This window comes from Neofelis nebulosa, chromosome 16, assembly GCF_028018385.1.
Source record: "Neofelis nebulosa isolate mNeoNeb1 chromosome 16, mNeoNeb1.pri, whole genome shotgun sequence".
Taxonomy (NCBI): domain Eukaryota; kingdom Metazoa; phylum Chordata; class Mammalia; order Carnivora; family Felidae; genus Neofelis; species Neofelis nebulosa.
The window spans coordinates 48,680,917-48,708,678 of NC_080797.1; the positions used below are offsets into that span (position 1 = coordinate 48,680,917).

At 42.3% G+C, this 27,762-nt stretch overlaps 2 protein-coding genes across 16 annotated transcripts in view; one reads left to right on the forward strand and one right to left on the reverse strand.

The window, feature by feature from the left end:
• The window catches only part of TUBD1 (tubulin delta 1), a 34,624-nt gene extending 8,806 nt beyond the window's left edge, over nt 1-25,818 (reverse strand). The window contains exons 1-6 of one of the 5 annotated variants that reach the window (XM_058704325.1): nt 25,712-25,818; nt 24,512-24,724; nt 19,822-19,969; nt 17,877-18,093; nt 16,904-17,135; nt 8,623-8,787 (exon numbers count right to left, since the gene is read on the reverse strand). In XM_058704325.1, coding sequence (XP_058560308.1) covers nt 8,623-8,787; nt 16,904-17,135; nt 17,877-18,093; nt 19,822-19,969; nt 24,512-24,683 — 934 coding nt within the window. In that variant the 5' untranslated portion in view covers nt 24,684-24,724; nt 25,712-25,818. The other 4 variants (XM_058704323.1, XM_058704324.1, XM_058704326.1 and 1 more) reach the window with 4 other exon arrangements.
• A 108-nt stretch (nt 25,819-25,926) lies between these two features.
• RPS6KB1 (ribosomal protein S6 kinase B1) overlaps nt 25,927-27,762 on the forward strand; it is an 89,870-nt gene continuing 88,034 nt past the window's right edge. For 3 of the 11 annotated variants that reach the window (XM_058704318.1, XM_058704317.1, XM_058704319.1), the window contains exon 1: nt 25,935-26,170. In XM_058704318.1, coding sequence (XP_058560301.1) covers nt 26,030-26,170 — 141 coding nt within the window. In that variant the 5' untranslated portion in view covers nt 25,935-26,029. Of the gene's footprint in view, nt 26,171-26,684; nt 26,777-27,762 lie in introns of those variants that run through there. The other 8 variants (XR_009255125.1, XM_058704321.1, XM_058704320.1 and 5 more) reach the window with 7 other exon arrangements.

Sequence of the window (27,762 nt, forward strand, 5' to 3'; positions counted from 1 at the left end):
CTTGTACACAGATGCACACAGCAGCATTATTCGTTACAGATACAAAGTGAAAACAAGCCAAACGTCCAGTCAACTGTTGGACATCTAATTTTTAAAAAAATTTTTTTTTAACGTTTATTTATTTTGAGACAGAGAGAGATAGAGCATGAACGGGGGAGGGTCAGAGAGAGAGGGAGACGCAGAATCTGAAACAGGCTCCAGGCTCTGAGCTGTCAGCACAGAGCCCGACGTGGGGCTCGAACCCACGAACTGCGAGATCGTGACCTGAGCTGAAGTCGGACGCTTAGCCGACTGAGCCACCCGGGCGCCCCTCAACTGTTGGACATCTAAATAAAATGTCATATGTCCATCTGATGGAATACTATTCAGCAATACAACAAACAGATTGAACTGATACATACTACAACGTGGATGAACCTCAAAGACATTAAGTGAAAAAGATCAGGCCCAAAAGACTATTTATTGTATAATTTCATTTATATGATATGTCCAAAATAGGCAGATCTGTAAAGACAGAAAGCACACCAGTGGTCATTTGGGACGGGGGGTAAAAATGGGAGCTGACTGCAAAATGAATACAAGGAACTTTCTGGAGTGATGGAAATGTTCTACAGCTGGCTTGTGATAATGATTGCACAACTCTGCAGAGTTATGAAAAAAAATCACTGAATTATACACTTATCATAGGTGTATGTGGCATATAAATCACACCTCAGTAAAAATATTTAAAAATTTATGACACGCTGGGGCACCTGGGTGGCTCGTTGGTTGAGCGTCAGACTTAGGCTCAGGTTATGATCTCACAGTTTGTGGGTTTGAGCCCCACATTGGGCTCTGTGCTGACAGCTCAGAGCCTGGAGCCTGCTTCAGATTCTGTCTCCCTCTCTGTCTGCCCCTCCCCACTCACACTCGGTCTCTCGCTCTCAAAAAAATAAAAAATTAAAAAAAAAATTTATGACATGCTATAAAAGCTGTACTTGTTAGATAATTCATCACTCTATATTACTCAGAAATAAAAGGTAATAAACTCTATCTAAAAGTTACAAAAAGAAAAAAGAAATGAAGCCATTCTAAAGTTAGGCCCTTGAAAAATTAATGTTCAAGAAGTGAAAAGGGGAGGGGCGCCTGGGTGGCGCAGTCGGTTAAGCGTCCGACTTCAGCCAGGTCACGATCTCGCGGTCCGTGAGTTCGAGCCCCGCGTCAGGCTCTGGGCTGATGGCTCAGAGCCTGGAGCCTGTTTCCGATTCTGTGTCTCCCTCTCTCTCTGCCCCTTCCCCGTTCATGCTCTGTCTCTCTCTGTCCCAAAAATAAATAAAAAACGTTGAAAAAAAAAAAATTAAAAAAAAAAAAAAAAAAAAGAAGTGAAAAGGGGAAAAAAAAAGTGAAAAGGGAAAAGTTAAGCAAATAAAATTTATTTATTTATTTATTTATTTATTTATTTATTTAAACTGTATCTAGAAAACTTTGTTCTTTTCTTTTAAAATTTTTTTTTTTAACGTTTATTTATTTTTGAGACAGAGAGAGACAGAGCATGAACGGGGGGAGGGGCAGAGAGAGAGGGAGACACAGAACCCAAAGCAGGCTCCAGGCTCTGAGCTGTCAGCCCAGAGCCCGATGCGGGGCTCGAACTCACGGACCTCGAGATCGTGACCTGAGCTGAAGTCGGACGCTTAACGGACTGAACCACCCAGGCGCCCCTAAGCAAATAAAATTTAAAATGAGAAGAGAAGTAACCAAAAAAAAGCATTATCGGAAATAAAAATAAATCCAGATGGGTTAAAAAATTTAAATATTAAATATAAAACTATAAAAAATGCTGGAAAATACTAAGGAATATTTTATATCTCGGGCAAGGCTCAGAATCTATAACATAGGAAGATATATGGGTTTGCTGACATAAAAATGTAAAACCTCCATATGATGAAAAATACCACACAAAAGACAAAAATGATGGACAAAAATACTTGAAACCCATGTGACAAAAAAGGGTATAAATCCATAATATTATTTTCCTTCCATCTAAGACACCGATTATAAAAAAGATTATCAAATTATGTCAATTATTCACTTAGATTATTAAATTTTATACTTATTGAAATAGTTCTTTTAGAGTAAATTAGGTTTGGATTTTTAAAAATTAGATCATTCTTGAACATCCATAAAAAATATATGTAACAAAATAAATTGGTTAAAGTTTTCTTAAAATGTTTTCACATTCAGTGGCTTTATCACTTTTTGACTCAGCATTAATGATGCCAATGTTTTTTCACCCATTATTATTCTCTGTCCCTCCAGAACATCTTTAAGGGAATCCATGAAAACACTAAGTCACTGGCTCCTAAATTAGCTTTCCTATCCTGTAGAGCACCACTGCCTTTGACTCCTGATCAAGGAATGTTGTTAAACTTGTCTGTTCAGCATGATTAACTGCCTCTTCTGTACTGTAGCATAAAACTAAAGGTTTATTTTCTAGAGAGGATATGATTGAGGGTCTCTGGTCTGGAGAACACAAGGCAGAGTTAAGGGTAAGGAACTAGAGAGATCAAGCAAAACCCAGAAAAACCATGACCCCTCTCCTCCCCTCTCCCTAGAACCCTTGGGCTTTGCCTAAACCTTCTGAACAGAACATTCAACACAGGAGACAGGCAAAGAGAATATCCAGGATGACAAGTGTACCCTGGTTAGAGAGGGCAAAAAGTCCAGATTGAAGCAGAGCAGATGACTTTAGGAGAGATTTCTTTTTTTTTTTTTTTTTTTTTTTTTTTTAACATTTTTTATTTATTTTTGGGACAGAGAGAGACAGAGCATGAACGGGGGAGGGGCAGAGAGAGAGGGAGACACAGAATCGGAAACAGGCTCCAGGCTCCGAGCCATCAGCCCAGAGCCCGACGCGGGGCTCGAACTCACGGACCGCGAGATCGTGACCTGGCTGAAGTCGGACGCTTAACCGACTGCGCCACCCAGGCGCCCTAGGAGAGATTTCTTAAAGAAGATGAAACTGATACAATATTTGAGCTTATCAAGAAAAAAATTCAGGGCACCTTGGTGGCTCAGTCAACTGAGCATCCAACTCTTGGTTTTGGCTCACAGTTAGTGATTTCGAGTCCCACATCAGGCTCTGTATTGACAGTGCAGAGCCTACTTGGGATTCTCTGTCTCCCTCTCTCTCTCTGCCCCTTCCATGGTCATGCTCTCTCTCACTCAAAAATAAATAAACATTGTTTAAAAAAGTTCTTAGGGTATTTCTAATACACAACTATATTTGAAAACCATGTTTTAAAAAAAATATTAGGGATGCCTAGCTGGCTCAGTGAGTGGAGCATGTGACTCTCTATCATGGGGATGTGAGCTTGAGCCCCATGTCGGATATAGAGATTACTTAAAAAAAGTAAAAGAACATCTTTTAAAAAAAGAAAAAAAATTAGATAAGTTATTCAACTTAGGACTGAATTGACAGGTACACAGAAAATGTAAGCAAACAAGAAAACAAGGCAATTATTAACTCCAAAGAAAATAAAAAACTATACAGGAAAGGCAAAGTAATTACAGGGTACTACATGGCTCAGTTGTGAATAGCATTTACTTGGTCACGATAATGTAAAGCTGAATACTGTTTTAACCCAATGATGACACTACTATGTTGGAAGGGTGGGAAGACAGAAGGGTGTTTGCAGGGTTTACATTGTGGGAAAAAGCTAAATCCTAACCTTCCACATTTTGGAAGTAAATAGGTAATACCTAAACAATTGAAAAATCAATAGATGGCAATGAAGAGATAAACGCAGTAAAAGAACCAGCAAAAAAGTTTTGAAAATGGTTGCTCCTGGGAAGGAGAAAATACAGGAATTTTATGGAATGATTGTTTTAACAACTGGCTTTGTAGAATTACTTGACTCTTTAATCTATATGCACATAATAAATTATGACACATATATAGTAGAAAACTATGTAGCCATTAAAAAGAATAAGGCATGTCCAAATTTAATGAATTGGAAAGAAGTCCACAAAATATTGTTATATTGAAAAAAAGCTATAGAGCAAAAAATACATATAATGTGATGCCACTTTTATTTAAATTTTTACGTTTATTTTTGAGAGACAGAGTGTGAGTGGGGGAGGAGCAAAAAGAGAGGGAGACACAGAATCCAAAGCAGGCTCAGGCTCTGTGCTGACGGCTCAAAGCCTGAGCCGTCAGCACAGAGCCTGATGCAGGGCTCGAATTCATGAACCATGAGATCATGACCTGAGCCGAAGTCAGACGTTCAACTGACTAAGCCACCCAGGTACCCCATTTTTTAATTTTTTTTAAAGTTTACTTATTTATATTTGATAGAGAGAGAGTGGAAGAGGAGTAGAAAGAGAGGGGGAGAGAGAGAATCCCAAGCAGACTCCACACTGTCTGTGCAGAGCCCCACACAGGGCTTGATTTCACAAACCTGTGAGATTATGCATGACCTGAGCCAAAATCAAGAGTCAGACAGTTAACCAACTGAGCCACCAGGGTGCCCCAAACATGCAATTCTTGATCTTGGGTTTGTGATATTGAGTCCCATGTTGGGGGTAGAGTTTACTTAAAACAAACAAACAAACAAACAAAATTATACTTTAGCTTGACTCAAAGAGCTAAGCCAAAGCCATGAAAAATTATTCCCATGTCTTATATTTTCATCAGGAGACAGCCAGGATGTGCCCTGCTGAATTGTTATGGACCCATGACTTCTTTGTGCCTTCCGTTTCCCCCTTTTTAAGGGGGCTGTCTACCAGTTATGCTATGCCTGGTCCACCATGGTCTACTGATTGGAGGCAGGGGGAAGAACTGTACTCAAAGAGCTATACTCAAAAAATCTCACCTGAGGAGTGTAAATCCTCCATACCTGGACCTGCTTTTAGATGATAAGATTCTGGAATTTAGCCTGATGTGCTATAGGGAAATAACTTTTGAAGCCTTTGGGAGGGGTTAGGTCTATTCTCCATATGGGAAGACGTGATTTAGTAGGGGACAGAGGGTGGAGTGGTAGCCAGTCTCCAAGATGAATGCCATTGATCTTCCCTCTGGTACTGAAGCCCTTGTATGGTCCCCTCCTACATGCATAGGGCTGACCTTAATAACCAAAAGGATGGTGTAGAAATGATGTCCTGTGGGGGCACCTGACTGGTTCAGTCAGAAGAGTATGTGACTCTTAATCTCAGGATCATGAGTTTAAGCCCCACATTGTGGGTAGAGATTACTTAAGTAAAAATAAAACTGGGGGCACCTAGGGGGCTCAGTCCGTTAAGCATCCGACTCTTGATTTCAGCTCAGGTCATGATCTCACAGTGAGTAGGATGGAGCCCCGCAGAGGGTTCTGTGCTGACAGTGCGGGGTGTCTCCCTCCCTCTCTCTCTGCCCCTCCCCTGCTTGTGCGTGTGTGTGTGTGTGTTTTATTTTGAGAGTTTCTCTCTCAAAATAAATAAACTTTAAAAAAATAAAAAGGGACATTTGGGTGGCTCAGTTGGTTAAGCGTCTGACTTCAGCTCAGGTCATGATCTCATGGTTCATGAGTTCGAGCCCCGTGTCGGGCTCTGTGCTGACAGCTCAGAGCCTGAAGCCTGCTTTGGATTCTGTCTCCCTCTCTCTCTGTCCCTCTGCCACTTGTCTTCTGTCTTTTTCTCTCTCTCAAATATATATAAACATTAAAAAATAAATAAATAAAATAAATAAAACTAAAACTAAAAAAAAAAATAAAATAAAAAAGATGGCATGTGACTTCCAAAGCTAAGTCATAAAAGACACTGTAACTTCTGCCTGGCCCCCTCTGGGATCACTCATTCCTTCTGTTGCTAGGACATATGGAAACAGATACATGGCTGATAGTGATATTAATAGGGTCAATCTTCAGATGGAGTCGTCTGGTAATATACAAAGATTTTTAAAGCTATTTGTTTCAACCTGGTTAGTACATAAATATATTTATTCATATATCTTCACATATATGAAGATATTTATATGTTCAAAGCTCTAACTATAACTATGAAGAAATGTTGATACTGAGTCCCGCATGAGAAAATGACTAAGCAAACTGTGTTTTATTGACCTAAGAGAGTTCAAAGCAGCACGTCTTCTACTATACTCTGAGAAACAGTGTGTTCCTTGAGATATTAACAGGTATTACTAGAAAAACAGGTACTGAGGCCAAAAAATTGGGGAAGCATTACTTTAAGATGTGAACTTTCTATTTATCTTCAAACCTCAGACACTATAATCTAAAATCTATAAGGTTTCACTAGTAAGTAAATGTAGAAGAAATCCACTTTCATATTATTGAAACCTAAATTGTTGTTATTTGTGGTAAAACATATGCTACTAAAATAATACATAGTGGTGATTTCTAGTTAAACATGACAGACTGAACATCAGCTTGTCATAAACAAGAAAAAAGGGAAGAGAAGAGGAGACAATAGCAAAAAACCTTTGGAATGTGGAAAGCAAATGAATCAGTGGTGACTGACTTAGCAAGCAGGGGAAGCTTAGAATGTCTGCCCACAGTGGAGAGGTCCTGGGAGCAGACCAGCCACTTCTGAAAGAGAAGGAAACAAGAGGATTTAGTTAAAAATCTGTATGTGGGTGGCTCAGTTGGTGGAGCATCCGCCCAATTTCACCTCAGGTCATGATCTCACGGCTCATGAGTTTGAGCCCCACATCAGGCTTGCTGCTGTCAGCACAGAGCCCACTTCGGATCCTGTGTCCCCTATTTCTCTCTGCCCCTCCCCTCCCCCTCTCCTACTCATGCTCTCTCTCAAAAATAAAATAAACTTAAAAATAAATAAATAAAAATAAAAATCTGTATGAGAAGTAGACCCTTCCCCACTCCCTGCAGCAGAGGGAGTGCCCCCCCCCCCCCCCCCCCCCCCGCCCCTTTATCCTAAAAGGCTTCTGCTCCAGAAAGGCTAAACCAGTCAGGCTCTGGCCTCAGTAAAACTACCTGCTGGGCCCTATGTTCCAGGCTCTGAAGGTACAACAGTAAACAAAACAGAATCCCTGCCCTAATAAAGCTTACATTCTACTAAGCTCAATGAAAGATCCACATTAAGGAATTACAGAATTCCAGGGACAAAAAGGAAATCCTAAAAGATCCAAGAGAAAACGAAACAGGATTAGGAATCAGATTGATGTGAGACTTCTCGTGCGTGTGTGTGTGATAGCAGTGGTATAAGAAGATTCAATTCTCAATTTCACATTAGGAAGGCAATTGGTAATATCTAAACCTAGAACACAAAATAAGTAATAATATAAGCAAGATACTTAGAAATATGGAGGCAAATTCCAGAAGAGACAGCCAAAACCATTGACAGTATTTTCATCTGGGTAGTGGGGAAGTATAGGCCAGGGAGCTGCTCTTTTCCTCATTATAAATACATACTGGACAATTACTTGGCTTTATCTAAAAAAATTGAGATATAATTTACATACAATGCAAAGTAAAGATATAAGTATATACTTAGATGAGTTTTGACTATTTGTTTTTTTTAAGTTTATTTATTTATTTTGAGAGAGAGAGAGTGTGTGTGCACAAGCTGAGGAGGGGGAGGGAGGGAGGGAGGGAGGGAGGGAGAGAGAGAGAGAGAGAGAGAGAGAGAGAGAGAGAGAGAATCCTAAGCAGGCTTGGTGCTGTCGACAAGAGGCTCATCTCACAAACCGTGAGATCATGACCTGAGCTGAAATCAAGAATCAGATGCTTAACCAAGTGAGTCACCCAGGCGCCCCTTGACTATTTGATTAAAAAAAAATTTTTTTTATATTTATTTATTTTTGAAAGAGACAGAGCATGAGTGGGGGAAGGGCAGGGAGCAAGGGAGACACAGAATCTGAAGCAGGCTCCAGGCTCCAAGCTGTCAGCAACAGAGCCTGACGTGGGGCTCGAACTCACCAACCGTGAGATCGTGACCTGGGCCAAAGTTGGATGCTTAACTGACTAAGCCACCCAGGCACCCCAGACTATTTGATCTTTTAAAAAAATTTTTTTTCTTTATGTTCACTTATTTTTGAGAGAGACAGAGAGACAGAGGCGCAAGTAGGGGAGGGGCAGAGAGAGACAGAGACACAGAATCTGAAGCAGTCTCCAGGCTCTGAGCTGTCAGCACAGAGCCCAATGCAGTGCTCGAACTCATAAACCGTGAGATCATGACCTGAGGTGAAGTCGGACGCTTAACCAACTGAGCCACCCAGGTGCCCCTGATTTTTTAAAAATTATGTTCATATATTACTTTGATAAAAATAAAATAAAATAGGGGCACCAATAAAATAAAATTGGCTGGCTCAGTCAATTGAGTGTGCGACTCTTGACCTCAGAGTAATGAGTGCGAGCTCCCTGTTGGGTATAGAGATTACTAAAAATCAATCAATCAATCAATCAATAAAACTTAAACAAATGTTAAACTCCTCTGAAAATTTTTTTCATTTTTGGTTAATGAAACTGTGCAGTGATTAAGCAGTCCTCCTGGATGCCCTGGTAAGTTTTTGCAGGAACCTCCCTGACCAGAAGTCACCATTATTTCAACTGGCCCAAGCCAGTTTATACTGAGAACTCCAGTGCAGGCTCTTTTCCCAGTTTGTGGCTTGCATGTTTTTAAAATACCCGTTACCTTCTTCCATTTTCGAATTAGAAATGAGCATCTGTCTCAGGTGCTTGAGGAGGCCAGCCCAAGTAAACGTACTGTAAGCCAGTGAGTTCTCAGACATCTGAGGAATGTTACGAATACCCAGCATCTTGAATTCAGGATGGGGGACTAAATTCTCCATTAACTCTCCTGTAAAGAAAAAAACCTGGACTGAAATTTTAAATTCCACAATGTTTCCATTGACCCTTACACAACTATGGTTAGATGGTTTGGGGGGCCAAATATGTTTTCTCCACCAAGGCCAGAATTGCTTAAATTTAAAAATGTAAATAAAATTTCAGAGACAATGTCTATTTCAGATCACATATTTGCTTCATTTTGGCACCTATTTTAGCTTGAGCGAGAAAACATACTTTGACAAAAAGGAAACAAGAATGTAGAAGCTAAGAAACTGGAAATATGAACAAAATATGTAGCTACACCCCAGGAATCTAAGTGAGCATCAGAGCTAATATGCTTTTATCATCATTCATATCCACTAAATATTCCTTTAGAAAATTTTCTAGATCTCTTATTTATTTTATCTGGTTAAATGATAAGCAGGGCATGTTAAATCAAATTCTACTAGGGAAAAAAGACAAGATTAGTGATTCCTGAAGACAGGAATACACCTATCTTTAGAAACTTATATTTGTAATGAAACAGGGTTATGGAAAAAAGCTAATTTGTTTTACATTCAGAGCTGTTTTATATATTTTTGGGAAAAAACTAGAGAAAAGAGAAAAATATATTATAACAACATGAAATACAAATTTTGTAACACTTGAGTGCAAACTCATCCTATATCCTAAAGAAAAGAACAAATTTTGACACAAACATCTACAAAGTGTTGCACAAATTGATCTTATGACTAGTGGAGTTTCCTCTAAACATGAATCTTTTTTTTTTTTTTTTAATGTTTATTCATTTTGAGATGTGTACTAGGGAGCGCACAAGTGGGGGAGGGGCAGAGAAGGAAACAGAATCCCAAGCAGGCTCTGCACCATCACAGCAGAGCCCCCTGATGTGGGGCTCGAATTCACAAACCGTGAGATCATGACCTGAGCTGTGATCAAGAGTTGGATGCGTAACTGACTGCACCACCCAGGCACCCCTGAACATAAGAGTCCTTTAATGCAAAATACCTACAGCTGAATTTTATTGCATAGCACAAATAAACAATAGTCAACAAATATAGCCTGAGCACTGACACATGAATGATCATCCTTTAGAAAGGTAATTAATGATCTACCTTTTAATTTTTTGATTTATTTTTATTTTTTTGAGAGTGAGAGAAAGAGCAAAGGAGGAGGAGAGGGAGGGGGAGGGAGAGAATCCCAAGTAGGCTCCATGCTCAGCATGGAGCCCGACATGGAGCTCTATCTCAGGACCCTGAGATCATGAACTGAGCTGAAATCTAGAATTGGATGCTCAAGCAACTGAGCCACCCAGCCTCCCCAACACATGAATTATTAACGGTCACAATCTACTTTTCCCTCCAACCTTCTTGTTCACCTACTCTCATTTTTAACCATGCCAAGACCTTGTTAAGACCCTATTATGGACTGAAGGTTTGTTCCCCCCTCAAATTCATATATTTGAAATCCTAACCCCCAAGATGATGGTATGGTAAGGGTGGAACCCTCAGAAATGGGATTAGTGCCCTTCTAAAAGGGGCCCCACAGAACTCTCTAGCACCCCCTGCCATGTGAGGACACAGTGAGAAGATGGCCATCTAAGAACCAAGAAGAAGGACTTCACCAGACACTGTACCTACTAGTGCCTTGATCTTGGACTTTCCAGCCTTCAGAACCATGAGAAACATGGTTCTAAATAAGTTACTTAGCAAATAGCACTTTTGTTATAGCAACCTAAATGGACTAAGACAAACTAATCCATGGACCTCCTGCCTTCTCAGTCCATCAGTCTTCCCCTTGCTTCACTTCTTTTCTTACCCAGCTATTTGCCCCTGTCTCTTCATCAAATCTTCCTAAGTGAAAGTCCACTCTTGGACCAGCCCCACTCCTCACATTCTCTGTTGCTGTCAGAGCATTGCTGTAGAAAGTCACCCCACATCACAGACTGGGGCCCCTCAGAATTTAGATGCCCACTAATGCTGATGCTTTGTTGTAAAGGTGACATCTCCTCAAACACCTGAATGGAGCCATGTGGGTATCTGAGGTCATTTAGTACAGAGACTCTGAGGCACAACAGACATATCTGAGAAAAAGCATGGAGGCCAATGTGGCTAGAAGAGAGAGAGCAGGATATAAGGTCAAGAAAGCAATGGAAACCAGACAGAAAAAAACCTTGCATGTGATTCCAATTACTTTGGCTTTAACTCTGGGTGAGATGGGAAACCTCTTGAAGGTTTTGAATAAGAGAGTAACAGGATCTAATGGGATTTAACCTTTTAGACAAGTAAAGCCAGAGTTCAGTCGGGCTGCTACACTTTAGAAAAGGCTGTGGGCTGGTAAAGGTTGAAGTGGGAAGACCAGGTAAACTTCCAGCTAACTTATCACATGACATTTCCGTTAAGATATGGCAAAGGCACCTCACACTCAACATGTTTAAGACCCACCTCTTTCTTTGCCCCATACTATGCCCCACAAACCAGATCTTTTTTTAGTGTCCCCAGATCCAGCAAACACCACTACAGACTACACTGTTTTGTAACCCAGGGCCCCATGACTCATGCTCTGCACCTCCCTTTCTGTCATTTTCCAGATCCAATCCATCACCTGGTCCTCTGCATTTTACTCCACCCCCAATTTCTCTCAAATCTATCCTCTTTATCTCAGTGTGTTTAGTCCCATTTAGCAAGGACCTGTTATATGAGAGGCATTGTTCTGAGGATAGCAGACACAGTGGTGAGCAAGGTAGACAAGGCCTTACTTTCACAGAGCTTCTATTCTAGTGGTTAGAAACAAAGAACAGGGGCATCTGAGTGGCTTGGTTGGTTGAGTGTCCAACTCTTGATTTCCACTCAGGTCATGATCCCAGGGTTGTGGGATAGAGCCCCGCATCAAGCTCTGTGCTGAGCCTACTTAAGATCCTCCCTCTCTCCTTCTGCCCCTGTCCCATGCTGGTGTGTGCTCTCTCTCCCTCTTGAAAGAAAGAAAGAAAGAAAGAAAGAAAGAAAGAAAGAAAGAAAGAAAGAAAGAAAGAAAGAATAAAAGAGGTAAAAAGAAAGAAAGAAAGAAAGAGAATAAAAGAGGTAATAAATGAACAAAACAATGTCAGAAAGTAATACATGGTGGGAAGGAAACAAACAGGATGGTACTATAGGTGCTCACTCCTCAGACAGGATCATGGAAGGCCATTTTAAGAAGGTAACAGTGAGCTGAGACTTGAAAGATGAAAGGGAAATGGTCAGGAGAATACTCCTGGTAGAGGGAGAAGGAAGTTAATGAGGACAGCAAGAACGGACACCGTGGTGAGAATGAGCTGGGCTATATGATACATAATTGAGGCCCCTGAGGCTCTGTTCATGAATAGGGGAGAATGGCAGGAAAGAAGGGAAACTGGAAGACAGAAGATAAACCACATACAATGGAGGCAATTATAGACTTTCCTGTAAGAAAACTGGATCTAAGATTTAAATTAAAAAAAAATTTTTTTAAGTTTATTTATTTATTTTGAGAGAGACAGAGACAGTGAGCAGGGGAGGGGCAGAGATAGAGGGAGAGAGAGGATCCCAAGCAGGCTCCACATCATCAGCACAGAGCCCGATGTGGGCTTGAACCCATGAAACTGTGAGATCATGACATGAGCCAAAACAGAGAGTCGGATGCTTAACCGACTGAACCACCTAAGTGCTCCTAAAAAACTTTTTAAAAATATTTACTTTTGAGAGACAGAGAGACAGAGACAGAGAGAGAGACAGAGAGAGAGAGAGAATGAATGGGGGAGGGGGAGCAAGAGAAGGGGACAGAGGATCTGAAGTGGGCTCTGTGCTGACAGCCCGATGCAGGGCTCAAACTCATGAACCATGAAACCATGGCCTGAGCCAAAGTCAGATGCTTAACCGACTGAGCTACCCAGGTGCCTCTGGATCTAAGATTAAAAAAAAAAATTAAAAAAAAAATTTTTTAACGTTTATTCATTTTTGAGAGACAGAGAGGGACAGAGTATGAGCAGGGAAGGGGCAGAGAGAGAGGGAGATACAGAATCTGAAGCAGTCTCCAGGCTCTGAGCTGTCAGCACAGAGACTGACACGGGGCTCGAACTCACGAACTGCGAGATCATGATCTGAGCCGGAGTCGGACACTCAACCGACTGAGCCACCCAGGAGGCCCCCCCAAATTTTTTTTAATGTTTATTTATTTGAGAGAGAGAGAGAGAGAGAGAGAGAGAGAGAGAGAGAGAGAGAGAGAGAGAGAGGATGAGTGGGGGAGGGGCAGAGAGAGAGGGAGACACAAAATTCGAAAGCAGGTTCCAGGCTCTGAGTTGTCAGTACAGAGCCGGACGCGGGGCTCGAACTCACAAACTGTGAAATCATGACCTGAGCCAAAGTCAGATGCTTAACCAACTGAGCCACCCAGGCCCCTGCATCTAAGATTTTAAAACTGAGTAACTGAGGTAGTGAGAAAGAAATGAGCTTCTGGGGGAAAGCTCTCTGTTTTAGACACATTATATTTGGGATGTCCATGAAATGTGTACATATAAATGTCATACAGGAAAAGGCTACTGGATATAGAAATCTGGAGCTTAGGGAATTGGTCAGAGTTGGAGATAAACCAGCAATTGGAGAATACAAATGGTGTTTAAAGCCATGGAACTAGGCCAGTTATCAGGGAGAGGGTCTAAGACCAGCATTTAGAGCTTGGGAAAAAGAAAAGGAGCCAAAGGAGGAGAAAAGAAGGGAATAAAAGGTGTAGTCAGTGAGATAAAAGGAAAATGAGGAGAGGGCTGTCACAAAAGACAAAAGATTTGGAAGACCAAAGATCAGCCATGCCAAATTCTACTGATCTGTCCACTAAATTTGGCAATGTGGACACACTTGTGACTTATAAAAAGCATTTTCAGAGACATGGTGGGGTAGAAACTAGATCAGAGGGGGTGAAGATGATGAGATGAGGAGAAGCTAATGACAGCAAGGACACACACCCTTGCGTTGTTTTAAAGAATAACAGAGGAATGGGTGCAATCACTAAGGGTGATGTCAAGGGAGGATTTTTTCAGTGTAAGAGATGCCCAAGAGTGGTTGTAATGGCAATAATCCAGGAAAGGGGCATAAGTTTATGACAGGGGAGGACGAGAGATGAGTGAAGAATTAAGTCCCTGAGAAGGGAGAGGGTGTGGGACCCAGAAATTAAGCGAGAGAGCTTTGACAGGAGCAGGACACTTCTCCCACCGTGACACCAGGTGAAGTGCAAATTGTGAGGTGAAGTGCACAGTAAGGTTTGCACATAGTGGGGGAGTTTTTATTAATAACTGTTTTTATTTTCTCAGTGCAGTTCAATGAATTCAAACCACCACAATCTCTGCAGGGAATGACTAGACCAGCCTACAGACTCACCTCCAATCAGCTATCCACAGAAGTCCAGTGGATTTTTCAAAAGTAAAAGTGATTATGTCACCAACCTGCTTAAAATCTTTCAGCAGCTTCTCCCTATTCTTAGGGTAATGAGGAAGGCCTCTAAATGGCTTATGAGAACCTGCAAGGCCTACCCCTGCTCACCACTTTAGCCTTACCATTCTCTGTGCTCCAGGGTCATGGGATTTCTATTTGATGTGCCAGGATTCCTTCTGCTGCAAGACCTCTGCCCATGCTGTTCCCTCCTCTTTCCCTTGGCTTAGTCATCTCCAAGTCCTTTACAGCTTTTGGCTCAAGTGTTACTTTCTCAGGGCAGTCTTCCTTGTCCCTGCAGTCTAAGTCTGATTCCTTTGTGACACATTCTCTTGAAACTGGACTTCTTTCCTTCAGAGCACTTCAGAGTGCAGAGCACTTCAGAGACGCCTGGCTCAGTCGGTTAAGCATCCCACTCCTAACCTCAGTTTAGGTCATGCACGATTTCACAGTTGGTGAGTTCTTTAATTATACGTTCTTGGTGTAATTTATTTGTTTAATGTCTCTCTTTCACATTTCACAGTGAACACAATGTCTGCATTGGCTCCCATTGGATCCCCAACATTTAGCATAGTGCCTGGCACACAGTAGGAAGTCAATAAATATTGGTTGAATGAACAGATGTGCAATACAGTAAGTACTGTAGAATGCACAGAAATTAACAAGACATGTCTCCAAGGAAGTTGCAAATTAGTAGGACTACATGATATGCACATGACAGAATCCCTCTCTAAGGAAACACACGGTGTTAGTTATAGTGGTAGCATCTGGGAAAGGGTGGGAAGGACACTTACTTTTGATTGCGTATTGTTTTTCACTTGTTGAACAGGTGTGCTGTTTGTGTTACTTTTAAAGATAAACAAACACACTTAAAGAAATAATAATGGTAAAAAATATTAAGTGACGTAAAAGAGATAGAGAATGCCTTAAAGTTCAGAAAAAGAGGGTTACTTTAGGTGAAGACCTCAGTATGAAAGCTTTACAGAAAAATTATCACTTGAATTGGGACACTGAAGGATGTATAAGGTTTTAATAGAGGTGAAGAAAGGAAAGAGGAAGCGATTTCTAAGGAGAAGGAACACTGAACAAAGGGACCTGGGCTGGAAAGCACCAGACTGAAGAGAGACAGTGCAGACAGGATGAAAAGTAGGTGGGGATCCATGCAGAGGAGACAGTAGGTAATGAAGCTAGAAAGTTAGGGTTCAGGGCATAATGTGGAGGCCAGGCGAAGGAATTCTGGCAAACCTGGCCATAGGATGAGCACGAGGGAATATAAGAATTAGATCTGCACACTGGGGAGGCTCTGTTGCAGTAAGCTTGCAAGATGGACTGCAGGGGGATGAGGCAGGTACAGGAAGGTATGCAAGGTTAGGACCACCTTCAGATAGGAATGTTGATTAGATCTAAGCTCTGTTTTTATGCCAAAGAGAGAGAGAGAGAGAGAGAGAGAGAGAGAGAGAGAGAGAATAGAAAGAGGCTAGTTTGCTTTGTGTTCATGGAGAGTATGCAGTATTAGTTGAGAGATAAGGCACTGGCACCCTGAGTGAATGTCAGAGAGATAGGGAAGTAGGGGAAAGAATGCAGGCAGATGGTAGAGAAGGCACCATACTGATGGGATATGAGGACAGTGGGAGAAAACCAGGTGATAGAAACTTAGGAAGAGGGAGCAGGGGAGAGAGGACAGGGGAAAAAAAAGATGGATCTATTCAGAACATTCTAAACTCGAAGAAGCCAGAAGACAAGTAAAAAAATTAGGATAGGCAACTATTTGGGAAAGACATTAGGACTGAGAAGGGTATAGACTATGGAGTTATTTGCATCTAGGTGATTTGGATTGATAAGGCACCACTTGATGAGTAAGCTGAAAAAAGAATGATGGGTGTCTTAATGGGGTGATGAAAATGATGGTTGTACAACTTTGTGAATATGCTAAAAAATTGAATTGTAGGGATGCCTGGCTCAGTCGGTTAAGCATCCCACTCCTAACCTCAGTTTAGGTCATGCACGATTTCACAGTCGGTGAGTTCAAGCCCCACATTAGGCTCTATGCTGGGCATGGAGCCTGCTTAAGATTCTCTTTCTCACTCTCTCTGCTCCTCCCCCACTTGTGCACTCGCTCTCTGTCTCTCAAAATAAATAAACTTTAATTTTTTTTAATGTGTATTTATTTTTTGAGAGAGAAAGAGAGAGAGAGCGTGAGCAGGGGAGGAGATGAGAGAAGGGGAGACACAGAATCCGAAGCAGGCTCCAGGCTCAGAGCTGTTAGCACAGTGCCCGACATGGGGCTCAAACTCATGAACCACGAGATCATGACCTCAGCTGAAGTTGGACACTCAACCAACTGAACCACTCAGGTGCCCCAAAGTAAATAAACTTAAAAAAAAATTGAATTGTACATTTTAAATTAGTGAATTATATGGTGTGTGAATTATATCTCAAAGTTGCTGTAAAAAAAAAAAAAGAAGAAAAGGATCCTGAAGAATAGAACCAATATGCATCTATCACTTCAGAAATTTAGTAACTTCTCAAAACTTCCAACTATCTAGTTGGAGAGCTAGGTAGTTCTTCAGGAAGGTTTTTGAGATGAGGGAGATCTGAGTGTATCCTCAGACAGACGGGACAAGCCAGGGAGGAATAACTGAGGCTTTCAAAACGTAAGACTTTCATACAAGTTACATACAAGAGGACAAATACCTAATGGATTTCTTCTGTAGTGATATGAGCCTTCCATAGAATAAGTAGGTTGGAACACGCTTCCCAGCTGATGTGCAAGGACTTGGTTTATATCGCTAAAGGAGATTTGCTTGATGTTCATCAGTTTTGCACAGATCTTATGAACAGCATCATTTTCATGAACGAGGAGGGCATCTGAAGATCGGTACAAGTGAGAAAGAGTCAAAATGGAGTTGTAGTTCTGAACAATAACCTGGAGAGAAAAAGGTCAGAAATAAGAAAGGCAAAAGAAAAGAGCGATTATGAGGGTAGATTCTAAGGGCATTCTGCCTGGGTTCAAATCCCAGCTCTGTCACTTTTTAGCTATATGATCTTGAACAAGTTATATAATCTCTCCATGCTTCAGTTTTCTTATTTGTACAACAGGTGTAATAATTATATCAGCTCCTAGAGTTGTATGGATTAATGACAGAATGCAAGTAAAGCACTTAAAAGAGTATCCTGTATATAGTAAGGGCTTAATAAACAGTGACTATTACTATCATACTTTCTTCCTACAGCGTTTCCTATAGTGACTTAACTCACCTCCATTTTAGAATTTCTCCTACTAGGCTGATCAACAAGAAACTAGCCTATATAGAAATTTCCTCTCAATGGAAAGAAAGGAAAATTCTTTGAAGGTTGGTAATGTCATGATGAACCCCCACATGTGGTCAAGGTCCCTCCTTTACATACTATATCCAGAGGGACTAACCCAGGAGTGGATTCCTAAGATGGTACTTTTGTGAACAATCCATTTAACTTTGCTTAAACCTTTCCAAATGAATGAGGTGTCCTTGTTTTAAAAATTCCAAAAAGTACCATATTGTATAATGAATGACTCCTGTTGTAGTAAATTAATATTTCCAAAGAAAGGGTAAAATCAATCTTTAACCTACACTTATTTCACTGCAAAGAACACAAAATATAAAATTTTCAATTAACATGTTCATACCTCACCAGATCCATAAGGCCATATAATCTGATTCATTTTCAAAGAGTTTGAGTAGTGATCTTGTAAATTCTGTGTAACGAAGGCTCCTAGACCTGATCCTGTGCCCCCAGCCATACTCATTATGATGAAAAAACCGCTCAAACAGTCACATTTTTCCACTTCCTTCTGGATTAGGTTCATTATAGATTCTTCATGCCTGGGTCCATGAACAGAGTAACTATACAACACAAAAGAAACAAATACAAACACCTTTCAGTTTAATCAGAAAGAGGCAATGCAGAGAGGAAGATATAGGATAGAGAAGGCTTTTTAAACCCATGGATGTGAACTAACTTTCATGAAAGGAGCAGGGGCTCTGATCGACAATATTTAAAATATACAAGTTAAAGGCGAATAGGATTGCAGGGAGAGTGAATTTACTGGGTACAGAAACTTATCTTTTACAGGTCATTCCTTTAGCTGAAGACTTCAATTACCAGATAGTTCTGCAAGCTTATGGTACAAAACAACATCCAACATTCATAATAATATTCCTAAAACAGTGGTTCTCAAACTTTGCTGCACATTTGAATCACCTAGGGAAGCTTTGAAAAGTTCCAACATCTGGCTTTAGCCTAAACCAATTAAATCAAAATCTCTGGAAGAACCAGGCATTGGAATTTTCCAAAGAACCCCAGGACATACTACTGCTTTGCTGGGTTCCCTATTAGCTGGAATACCTGCCAGGTAAAGATACTATTTTTTTTAAGTTTATTTATTTATTTTAAGAGACAGACAGAAAGAGATAGAGCGTGTGTGTCCATGCATGCACACATGAGGGAGGGGCAGAGAGAGGTAGAGAGACAATTCCAAGCAGGCTCCATGCTGTCAGCACAGAGCCTGATGCAGGGCTTGATTTCACGAATTGTGAGATCATGACCTGAGCTGAAATCAAGAGTCAGACGTTTAACTGAGTGACCTGGGCACCCCAAAATATTTTTTAATGAGAAATTAGTTGGCAGAACAACATGAAAAAGTAGAAAACCTTGCTGCAAGAGATCCCTGGTTTCATCATTACCTGGACATGAAGCACAGACATACATGAGACAGAATAAAGAGTTTCTTCTGGATGAAGTCACACACTACATTAAAAAAAAATTTTTTTTTAAGTTTATTTATTTTTGACAGAGAGAGACAGAGTACGAGCAGGAGAGGAGCAGAGAGAGAGAGAGATACACAGAATCAGAAGCAGGATTCAGGTTCTGAGCTGTCAGCACAGAGCCTGATGCGGGGCTCAAACACACAAACTGTGAGATCATGACCTGAGCCAAAGTCGGACGCTTATCCAACTGAGCCACCCAGGTGTCCCTACACTCTACACTTTAAAACAGCCATTTTTAAAAAAAAAAAATTTTTTTTTTAACGTTTATTTATTTTTGAGACAGAGAGAGACAGAGCATGAACGGGGGAGGGCCGGAGAGAGAGGGAGGCACAGAATCTGAAACAGGCTCCAGGCTCTGAGTGGTCAGCACAGAGCCCGACGCGGGGCTCGAACTCACACACCGCGAGATCATGACCTGAGCCGAAGTCGGATGCCTAACCGACTGAGCCACCCAGGCGCCCCTAAAACAGCCATTTAAAAAAAAAAAAATTTTAACATTTATTCATTAAATGTTAGCAGAGCGTGAGCAGGGGAGGGGCAAGAGACGGAGGGAGACACAGAATCTGAAGCAGGCTCCAGGCTCATAGGTGTCAGCACAGAGCCCAACGTGGGCCTCAAACCTATGAACCTACGAACTGTGAGATCATGACCTGAGCCGAAGTCGGATGCTCAACCACTGAGCCACCCAGGTGCCTCTAAAACAGCAATTTCAAGATTATGTGCTTGGTATATTAACTGTGCAGCTATAACTAAGCTGTCCAGGTAGCTGTATCTAAACTGGAAAACATGAGGAGTTACTCTTACCCATATGCCCAGTTGTTTCCAGAACCTTGTTTCTGACAGAAGCACGAATGCTGGCCATATTTCCATCGGCCAGACTGGGCAGCCTTTGATAGTGTTTGATTGATAACTTTAGGTTCCATATCAACAAGTACAGCCCGGGCAATGGGAACTAGAGAGAGAAGAAAAACCAAAAGAAAAATATTTCATAAGTCTTATTTGGGTTCTCGCAGAGAACAAATTTCTAGGTCCAAAAAAAGAAAAAAAAATCTAAAGGTTGAGGATAGAAAGATCTGTCACACTGCTTAGAAACTGAAGTGGGCAGCAGCAGGTATATGCAGATGGATCAAAGTAGTCAGCATTCTTTTTTCTTTTATTTTTATTAAAAAAAATTTTTTTTTAATGTTTTGTTTTATATTTGAGAGAGAGAGAGACAAAGACAGAGAATGAGGAGGGGAGGGGCAGAGAGAGAGGGAGACACAGAATCCAAAGCAGGCTCCAGGGCCTGTGAGCACAGAGCCCAGTGCGGGGCTTGAACTCATGAACCGCAAGATCATGACCTGGGATGAAGTCGGACAGTTAACCAACTGAGCCACCCAGGCACCCCTTTATGTTTATTTTTTATTCTTGAGACAGAGACAGAGACAGAGCATGAGTGGGGGAGGGACAGAGAGAGAGAGAGAGAGGGAGACATAGAATCTGAAGCTGGCTTCAAGGCTCTGAGCTGTCAGCACAGAACCTGACGCAGGGCTTGAACTCAGGAACTGTGAGATCATGACCTGAGCCGAAGTTGGATGCTTAACCAACTGAGCCACCCAGCCACCCCATTTTTAATTTTTTTTTAATGTTTACTTGTTTTTGAGAGAGAGAGACAGAGCATGAAGGAAAGGGGCAGAGAGAGAGGGAGACACAGAATCCGAAGCAGACTCCAGGCTCTGAGCTATCAGTACAGAGCCCAACATGGGGCTCAAATCCACAACCACGAGATCATGACCTGAGCTGAAGTCGGTCTCGCAACCGACTGAGCCACCCAGGCACCTCATAATGCTAGCATTCTGCTAAGCAGGATGAATCAGTGTGGGCTAAAATGATCACTGGGTCAGGTCTACAAACATCTGTTGAGAGCTTACAATGTGCCATGTACTGTGCTGGTAACACAGAGATGAAGACAACATCAATCTAGCCCTAGAAGGACTAGTGGGAGAGATAAAACTTAATCACAGCATGACATGATAATGACTCATGACGAATCCACACTAAGAGTAGCACATTCAGAGATATAAAATACCATGGGCACAATAAGCAGCTCAGGATTGTTGAAGCACAAGATGGAGGAAGGGGTGGAGGAAGTAATGGATGGAGATGGAAAGTAGGCAGGCTCAGATCTTGGAAGTCCTGGTATGCAGTGCTAAAAACATTGAAATTTATCTTTTTTTAAAAATTTTTTTTAATGTTTATTTTTGAGACAGAGAGAGAAAGAGAGAGAGAGAGAGGCGGGGTGAGGGGCAGAGAGAGAGGGAGACACAGAATCCAAGCAGGCTCCATGCTCTGAGCTGTCAGCACAGAGCCTGATGCAGGGCTCAGACTCACGAACTGTGAGATCATGACCTGAGCCAAAGTCAGACGCTTAACCAACTGAGCCACCCAGGCCCCTAACTTGAAATTTATTTATTTTTTTTTTATAATTTTTTTTTTTTAATGTTTATTTATTTTTGAGACAGAGAGAGACAGACCATGAATGGGGGAGGGACAGAGAGAGAGGGAGACACAGAATCGGAAGCAGGCTCCAGGCTCTGAGCCATCAGCCCAGAGACCGACGCGGGGCTCGAACTCACAGATCGTGAGATCGTGACCTGAGCTGAAGTCGGACGCTTAATCGACTGAGCCACCCAGGTGCCCCAACTTGAAATTTATTTTTAAGGTAATGTGAAACTGCTGAAAATGTTCAAGCAGATAAGGAATACTCAGATGACTTTTTATTCTATTTTTATTTATTAAAAAAATTTTTTTAATGTTTAATGAGAGAGAGAGAGAGAGAGAGCGCGCGCGCACAAGTGGGGGAGGGGCAGAGAGAGGGAGACACACAATCCAAAACAGGCTCCAGGCTCTGAGCTGTCAGCACAGAGCCCGACGCAGGGCTTGAACCCAAAAGCTGTGAGATCATGACCTGAGTTGAAGTCAAACACTCAACCGACTGAGCCATCCAGGTGCCCCTATTTTTATTTATTTTTTATTTTTATTTATTAAAAAAAATTTTTTTAATGTTTATTTATTTTTGACAGAGAGAGAGAGCATGAGCAGGGGAGGGGCAGAGAGAGAGAGGGAGACACAGAATCTGAAGCAGGCTCCAGGCTGCGAGATCATGACCTAAGCTGAAGTCGGATGCTCAACTGAATGAGCCACCAGGTGCCCCTTTTATTTATTTTTTAAGTAATCTCTACACCCAATGTGGAGCTTGACCTCATAACCCTGAGATCAAGAGTCACATGCTATACCAACTGAGCCAGCCAGTTGTCCTGTCAGGTGATTGGCTTTTTTTTAATGTTTGCTTATTTTTTTTTTTTTTTTTTTAATTTATTTTTGGGACAGAGAGAGACAGAGCATGAACGGGGGAGGGGCAGAGAGAGAGGGAGACACAGAATCGGAAACAGGCTCCAGGCTCCGAGCCATCAGCCCAGAGCCTGACGCGGGGCTCGAACTCACGGACCGCGAGATCGTGACCTGGCTGAAGTTGGACGCTTAACCGACTGCGCCACCCAGGCGCCCCTAATGTTTGCTTATTTTTGAGACAGAGGGAGAGAGAGAGAGAGAGAGAGAGAGAGAGAGAGAGAGAGGAGTGGGGGAGGGGGAGAGAGAGAGGGGAGACAGAGGATCCAAAGTGGGCTCTGTACTGAGAGCAGAGAACCCGATGTGGGGCTAGAACTCACAAACTGTGAGATCATGACCTGAGCTGAAGTCAGATGCTTAACAGGCTGAGCCACCTGGGTGCCCCTTTTCAGATGACTTTTTAAATACAGGAGTGTCGGGGGCGCCAAGGGGGGGGTCAGTCAATTGAGTGTCCAACTCTTGATTTAAGCTCAGGTCATGATCCCAGGGTCATGGGATTGAGTCCTATATCAGGCTCTGTGCTGAGCAGCGCTTAAGATTCTCTCTCTCTAGGGGCATCTGGGTGGCTCAGTCAGTTAAGCGTCTGAACTTGGCTAAGGTCATGACCTCATGGTTCACGAGTTCAAGCCCTGCATTAGGCTCTGTGCTAACAGCTCAGAGCCTGGAGCCTGCTTCAGATTTTGTGTCTCCTTTACTCTCTGCCCCTCCCCTGCTTGTGCTCGGTCTCTCTATCTCTCAAAAATAAACAAATATTTAAAAAATGATTCTCTCTCTCTGTCTGCCCCTCTCCCCCACTCACACTCTCTCTAAAATAACAAATAAATACAGCAGTCTGGAGAATAGATACGATAGACACAAAAGTGAAGACAGGGAAACTAGAAGGAATGTCTTGAAACAGTCCAGGTGACAGTCCAGGTGAGGGAGGACAAGAGCCAGAACTAAGCCAATGACAGTGAAGACAGAAAGGGGAGAAGAGATATATGTAGGAGGTAAGTTAAACAGATGGTTATGTTTGATAGTATGTGGGCAATCAGAGCCCAAGTTCTAAAGGAAAGATAACACCTTAGCATATGGAGATGCTCAGTTTGAGGTACACAGGGGGATGCAGGTGGAGATGTCCACTAATCAGTCTGCAGCTTAAAAGAGAGGCTAGATGGGGCACCTGGGTGGCTTAGTCGGTTGAGCGTTCAACTTCAGCTCAGGTCATGATCTCATAGCTTCTGGGTTTGAGCCCCACGTTGGGCTCTGTACCGACAGCTCAGAGCCTGGAGTCTGCTTCAGATTCTGTGTCTCCCTCTCTCTCTGCCCCTAACCCACTCGTATTCTGTCTCTGTCTCTCTCAAAAATAAATAAACAGTAAAAAAAAGTTTTAAAGAAAAAAAAAGAGGCTAGGCTAGATTTGAGAGTCACTAGTGTCAAAGAAGTAGCAAATTACACTAACTGAAATGGCCCAGAGAGAGCTATGTAAGTGAGGACAGAGGAGAGGGAGCCAGAGATGCAACCACTGGAGAAAAAAAAAGTTCAGAGACTAAGGAGAAGGAGTTTCAAGAAGAGAGTTTTATAGTTAATGGAATAAAATCCAGGAGAAAAGTTAAGTGAATTAAGAAAAGAAAAACAGTCACTGGATCTAGTGATTAGGAGAGTGAGAAGGTAAAGACATAAGAAGGAAAAAAAACTGGGGCGTCTGGCTGGCTCAGTCGGTAGAGCATGTGATGCTTGATCTTGGAGTTGTGAGTTCCAGCCCCATGTTGGGGGCAGAGTTTATTGAAAAAAAATGTTTTTTCATTCCAAATGAAATTCCAAATTCTCTGTACTTTCTGTACCACCCCACAGTGCCCACACCCAAAAGGGAATAAATCTTGAAAAAAGAAAAAAAGCTATAGTCATAAGTTGTTTGGTTGGTTGTAGATTGGTGAGATCCAAGCATGCTCATGTGCTGAGGGAAGATGCCACTGGAGAGGCAAAGGTTGTTAACACAGACACAAAGTGCTGACAGCAAAGTCATGAAAAGAGATGGGATTCACATACCACATGGAGGACTTGGCCTTGAAGAGGTTGGTTATGTCAGAGAAAAGGAGAGGACAATGGATAGACTGACCACACATACCTCCATTTTCCTCTTCACTGAAGAATCTTTCTTTGCAAGATGCTTGATATACCTCATTCTCTCTTTTAGAGCAGAGTCCCTGGGGACAGTGTGAGTCACTATATAGAGCATCAAATACTTCAAAACCAATTTGATTGCCACACTGACCAAGTTGCACTGTTACTATTGACATGCTGAGATGCAAACTAGGCCTCCTTCAAAAAAGTGAGTAACCTGTAATAGAAAAATATAGGCTTTGAGAACCACTACATTACTAATAAATAAGGAATGTCATGTATTAATACACATCAATAAAAGTATAATTTTAAAATGCCATGTATATGGTGTTATAGATGAAACAGCTTAATCATTCAAGGAAGTTGTTCTCTTTCTACACACAGTTTTGGGATTTGGAATTTACTGTACCCAAATGCATTCAGACAGCTCAACAATTTCTGAAATCTGATTTGTATTCACTATTTCCCTAAGCATGCATTTAAAACAAAACAAAATAAAATGAATGCTAGTTGAAGGAATTCCTAGTATGTACTTCACACTACAGGAACACACAGAATGCAGAAGCTAGCTCAACAATTGTACATTTAATTAACATTAATTTTCTCTCTTCTACATAATGACTTTCTTTCTCTACCTATCACCTTCTGGCCTGGTAATGACAATAACACTTAGAAGAGTTTAGCTCAGGTAGACAGCAAGGAATACTAAGCTTGGAAAGACAGAACCAGAGGAAATGAGGGAATAAGTCTTCTCTATTTTTAACAATGAAAAGACAATTTGTGGTAAAGACCTCACACCAGGTCTGTGCAGCACTAGAATGAACAGTGGCTTTCTAGCCAAACTGTACTTGTAAATTTTCAAATAACCCTGCAAACTAGGTATCATTAGTCTCATTTTACAGATAAGGAAACCGAGGCTTTTGAAAAGTTATGTGACTTTCGCAAGGCCACTGAACTAGAATAGCAAAACCAAGGCTCTCCCTTTCCCCACTAGCTCCAGGAGTTCCCCATAAACCCCACTCACTGACAGACCCAGAACCAGCCGTTTCGGTCCCGTTCAAACTTCCGAGGGCCAAGCCCGTCATTATGCGCATGCTCCCTTTCAATACCAAAAAAAGCTACGGAGAACGAATGCGCATGTTCATAAACCAAGAGTTTTGTTGTAGGTTCCTCCCCCCTCCCCCGGTATTCAGAGGTTAATTACGCATGTTCAATTTCAATTTATCAACTTCAGACATGGTACGCATGCTCCTTGTCCATCAAAGGCTTTAGCACACAATGCGCATGACCTAGCTACCATAAGAGGCTTCGGCTGGGGTTCTGCGCATGCTTCTGCCAGTACCTGGCTCCAGGCGAAAGCTCTACGCATGTTCATTGCCCACAGTTGGGCTTCATAGAACTCTGTACGCATGCTCTAGAGCTGAACTTGAGGAGCCAGTCTAGGGCCTAAGCGCAGACGCACTAAGCCCAAGCAGCCGGTGATGGCGGCAGCAGCGGCGGTGGTTGCGGCGGGTCCGGGCCCATGAGGCGACGACGGAGGCGGGACGGCTTTTACCCAGCGCCGGACTTCCGAGACAGGGAAGCTGAGGACATGGCAGGAGTGTTTGACATAGACCTGGACCAGCCAGAGGACGCGGGCTCTGAGGATGAGCTGGAGGAGGGGGTGAGGCCCGGGGTCCCGGGGGGCCCGAGGTGACAGGGCCAGGGCGGCGGCGCGGGCCCTGGAAGCCTGGCGCTTCCGAGAGCGCGGAGACCCGAGGGGGCGCGAGTAGTCTCTTGGAGGAGCACAGGCGCCGCGCTGTACGAGACAGGGGAGCGGGCGGGGTGGATCTGGCCCTAGGTGTGAGGCCGTTCCGGGACTCGCAGGTGCAGGTCGCGCCCATAGCTCCTAATCAGCGCAGCCCGGAGCAGTCTGTTTGTGAAGTGAACGAAAAGGGCGCGTGGTCAATTCCTTGAGCTGTTGAACTTGAATGTGGCGGGGCGCGAGTGGTGTAAGCGCATGTTGGGGGGAAGGAGTGTTCGCTTACTGGGTGTCCCGTAAGTGCAGGTGAAGTGCGGAAGGGTTTTCCTTCGACTGTAAATTTCAAGTATTAAAATCTTGAGACCTCCCACAACCACCTCTCTTCTCGGCCTGTCGCTCTCTCCTAGGAAGCGCTCAGCTGTTAGAAGTGACAGCTGAAAACTTCTGTCGGGAGTAGCGCTGCCGCTGCTGTTACAGCCACCAGGAGTTTTATTTCGGGAGCAAGGGGGCTCTGCTGCATCTTCCAGGGTTTGTCTGTTTGCTTTTTTTTTTTTAACCCCCCCACCCCCGTTTCCGTGTGACTTTTTTTTTTTTTTTAAAGCATCTCTAACGACACACGGCATTTGTAACTTTTACCCTAGTTGAAGATGTCTACATTTTTTCAGAATACTTCGTGTAATTTTGGGGTGGAAAAAACCCAGCGTTGACAGCTGTGATTTGGTTTGCCAAAAATAAATTGCTTGAACTGAGACTTGTGAATGGTGGTGTGAGGGCTTTCCTTGCTGTAATTTAGGGTACTAAATTTAGAATTTTCCTAATGCATAGCTTGTTTTTACCTTTGCTGTCTTAATTGTTTGTTTGTTTGTTTGTTTTTAAGTTTATTTTGAGAGAGAGAATCCCAAGCAGGCTCCACACTGTCAGCTTGGAGCTGGACAGGGGGCTCAAACTCAAATGGCTATATCATGACCTGAGCTGAAATCAAGAGTCTGGTTACTTAACTGATGGAGCCACCCAGGCACCCTATTAATTTGTTATTCTTTGTGTAATGTCATTCTTTTTCTCAAGATAAATTTATTGAAAGATCACAAATTGCACTTGATGTTCAAAAATACTGTTGTCATGCTAAATCACTTATTCTGGGCAAATGATCATCAGTGATAACCTCATGATAATTTAAATTCTAAATCCCACTGTCTAGATCAGTACATGAGTTAACCACTGGTTAGCTGGTTAACTCTGGTGTCAGATGTTTGCTCTAACTATATAAGTGGCTTCCCTATTTTTCACCTGATTTTCCTCTTCTGGAAAGTAAGTTGTACCTTACTGGTTGCCAAAAACATTGGGATGTTTATGTAAACAATTTTGAACATCTTAAGAAACTAAGTGGGCTAAAATATATTGTTCTTTTCATAATCAAATGAGTCTAAATAAAAATCACACAGTTTATAAGGTGGGTATTGAAAGTTGTCCTTTTTAATATATTTGCCTATGGAGTTAAAGTTAGCTTTTTTTTT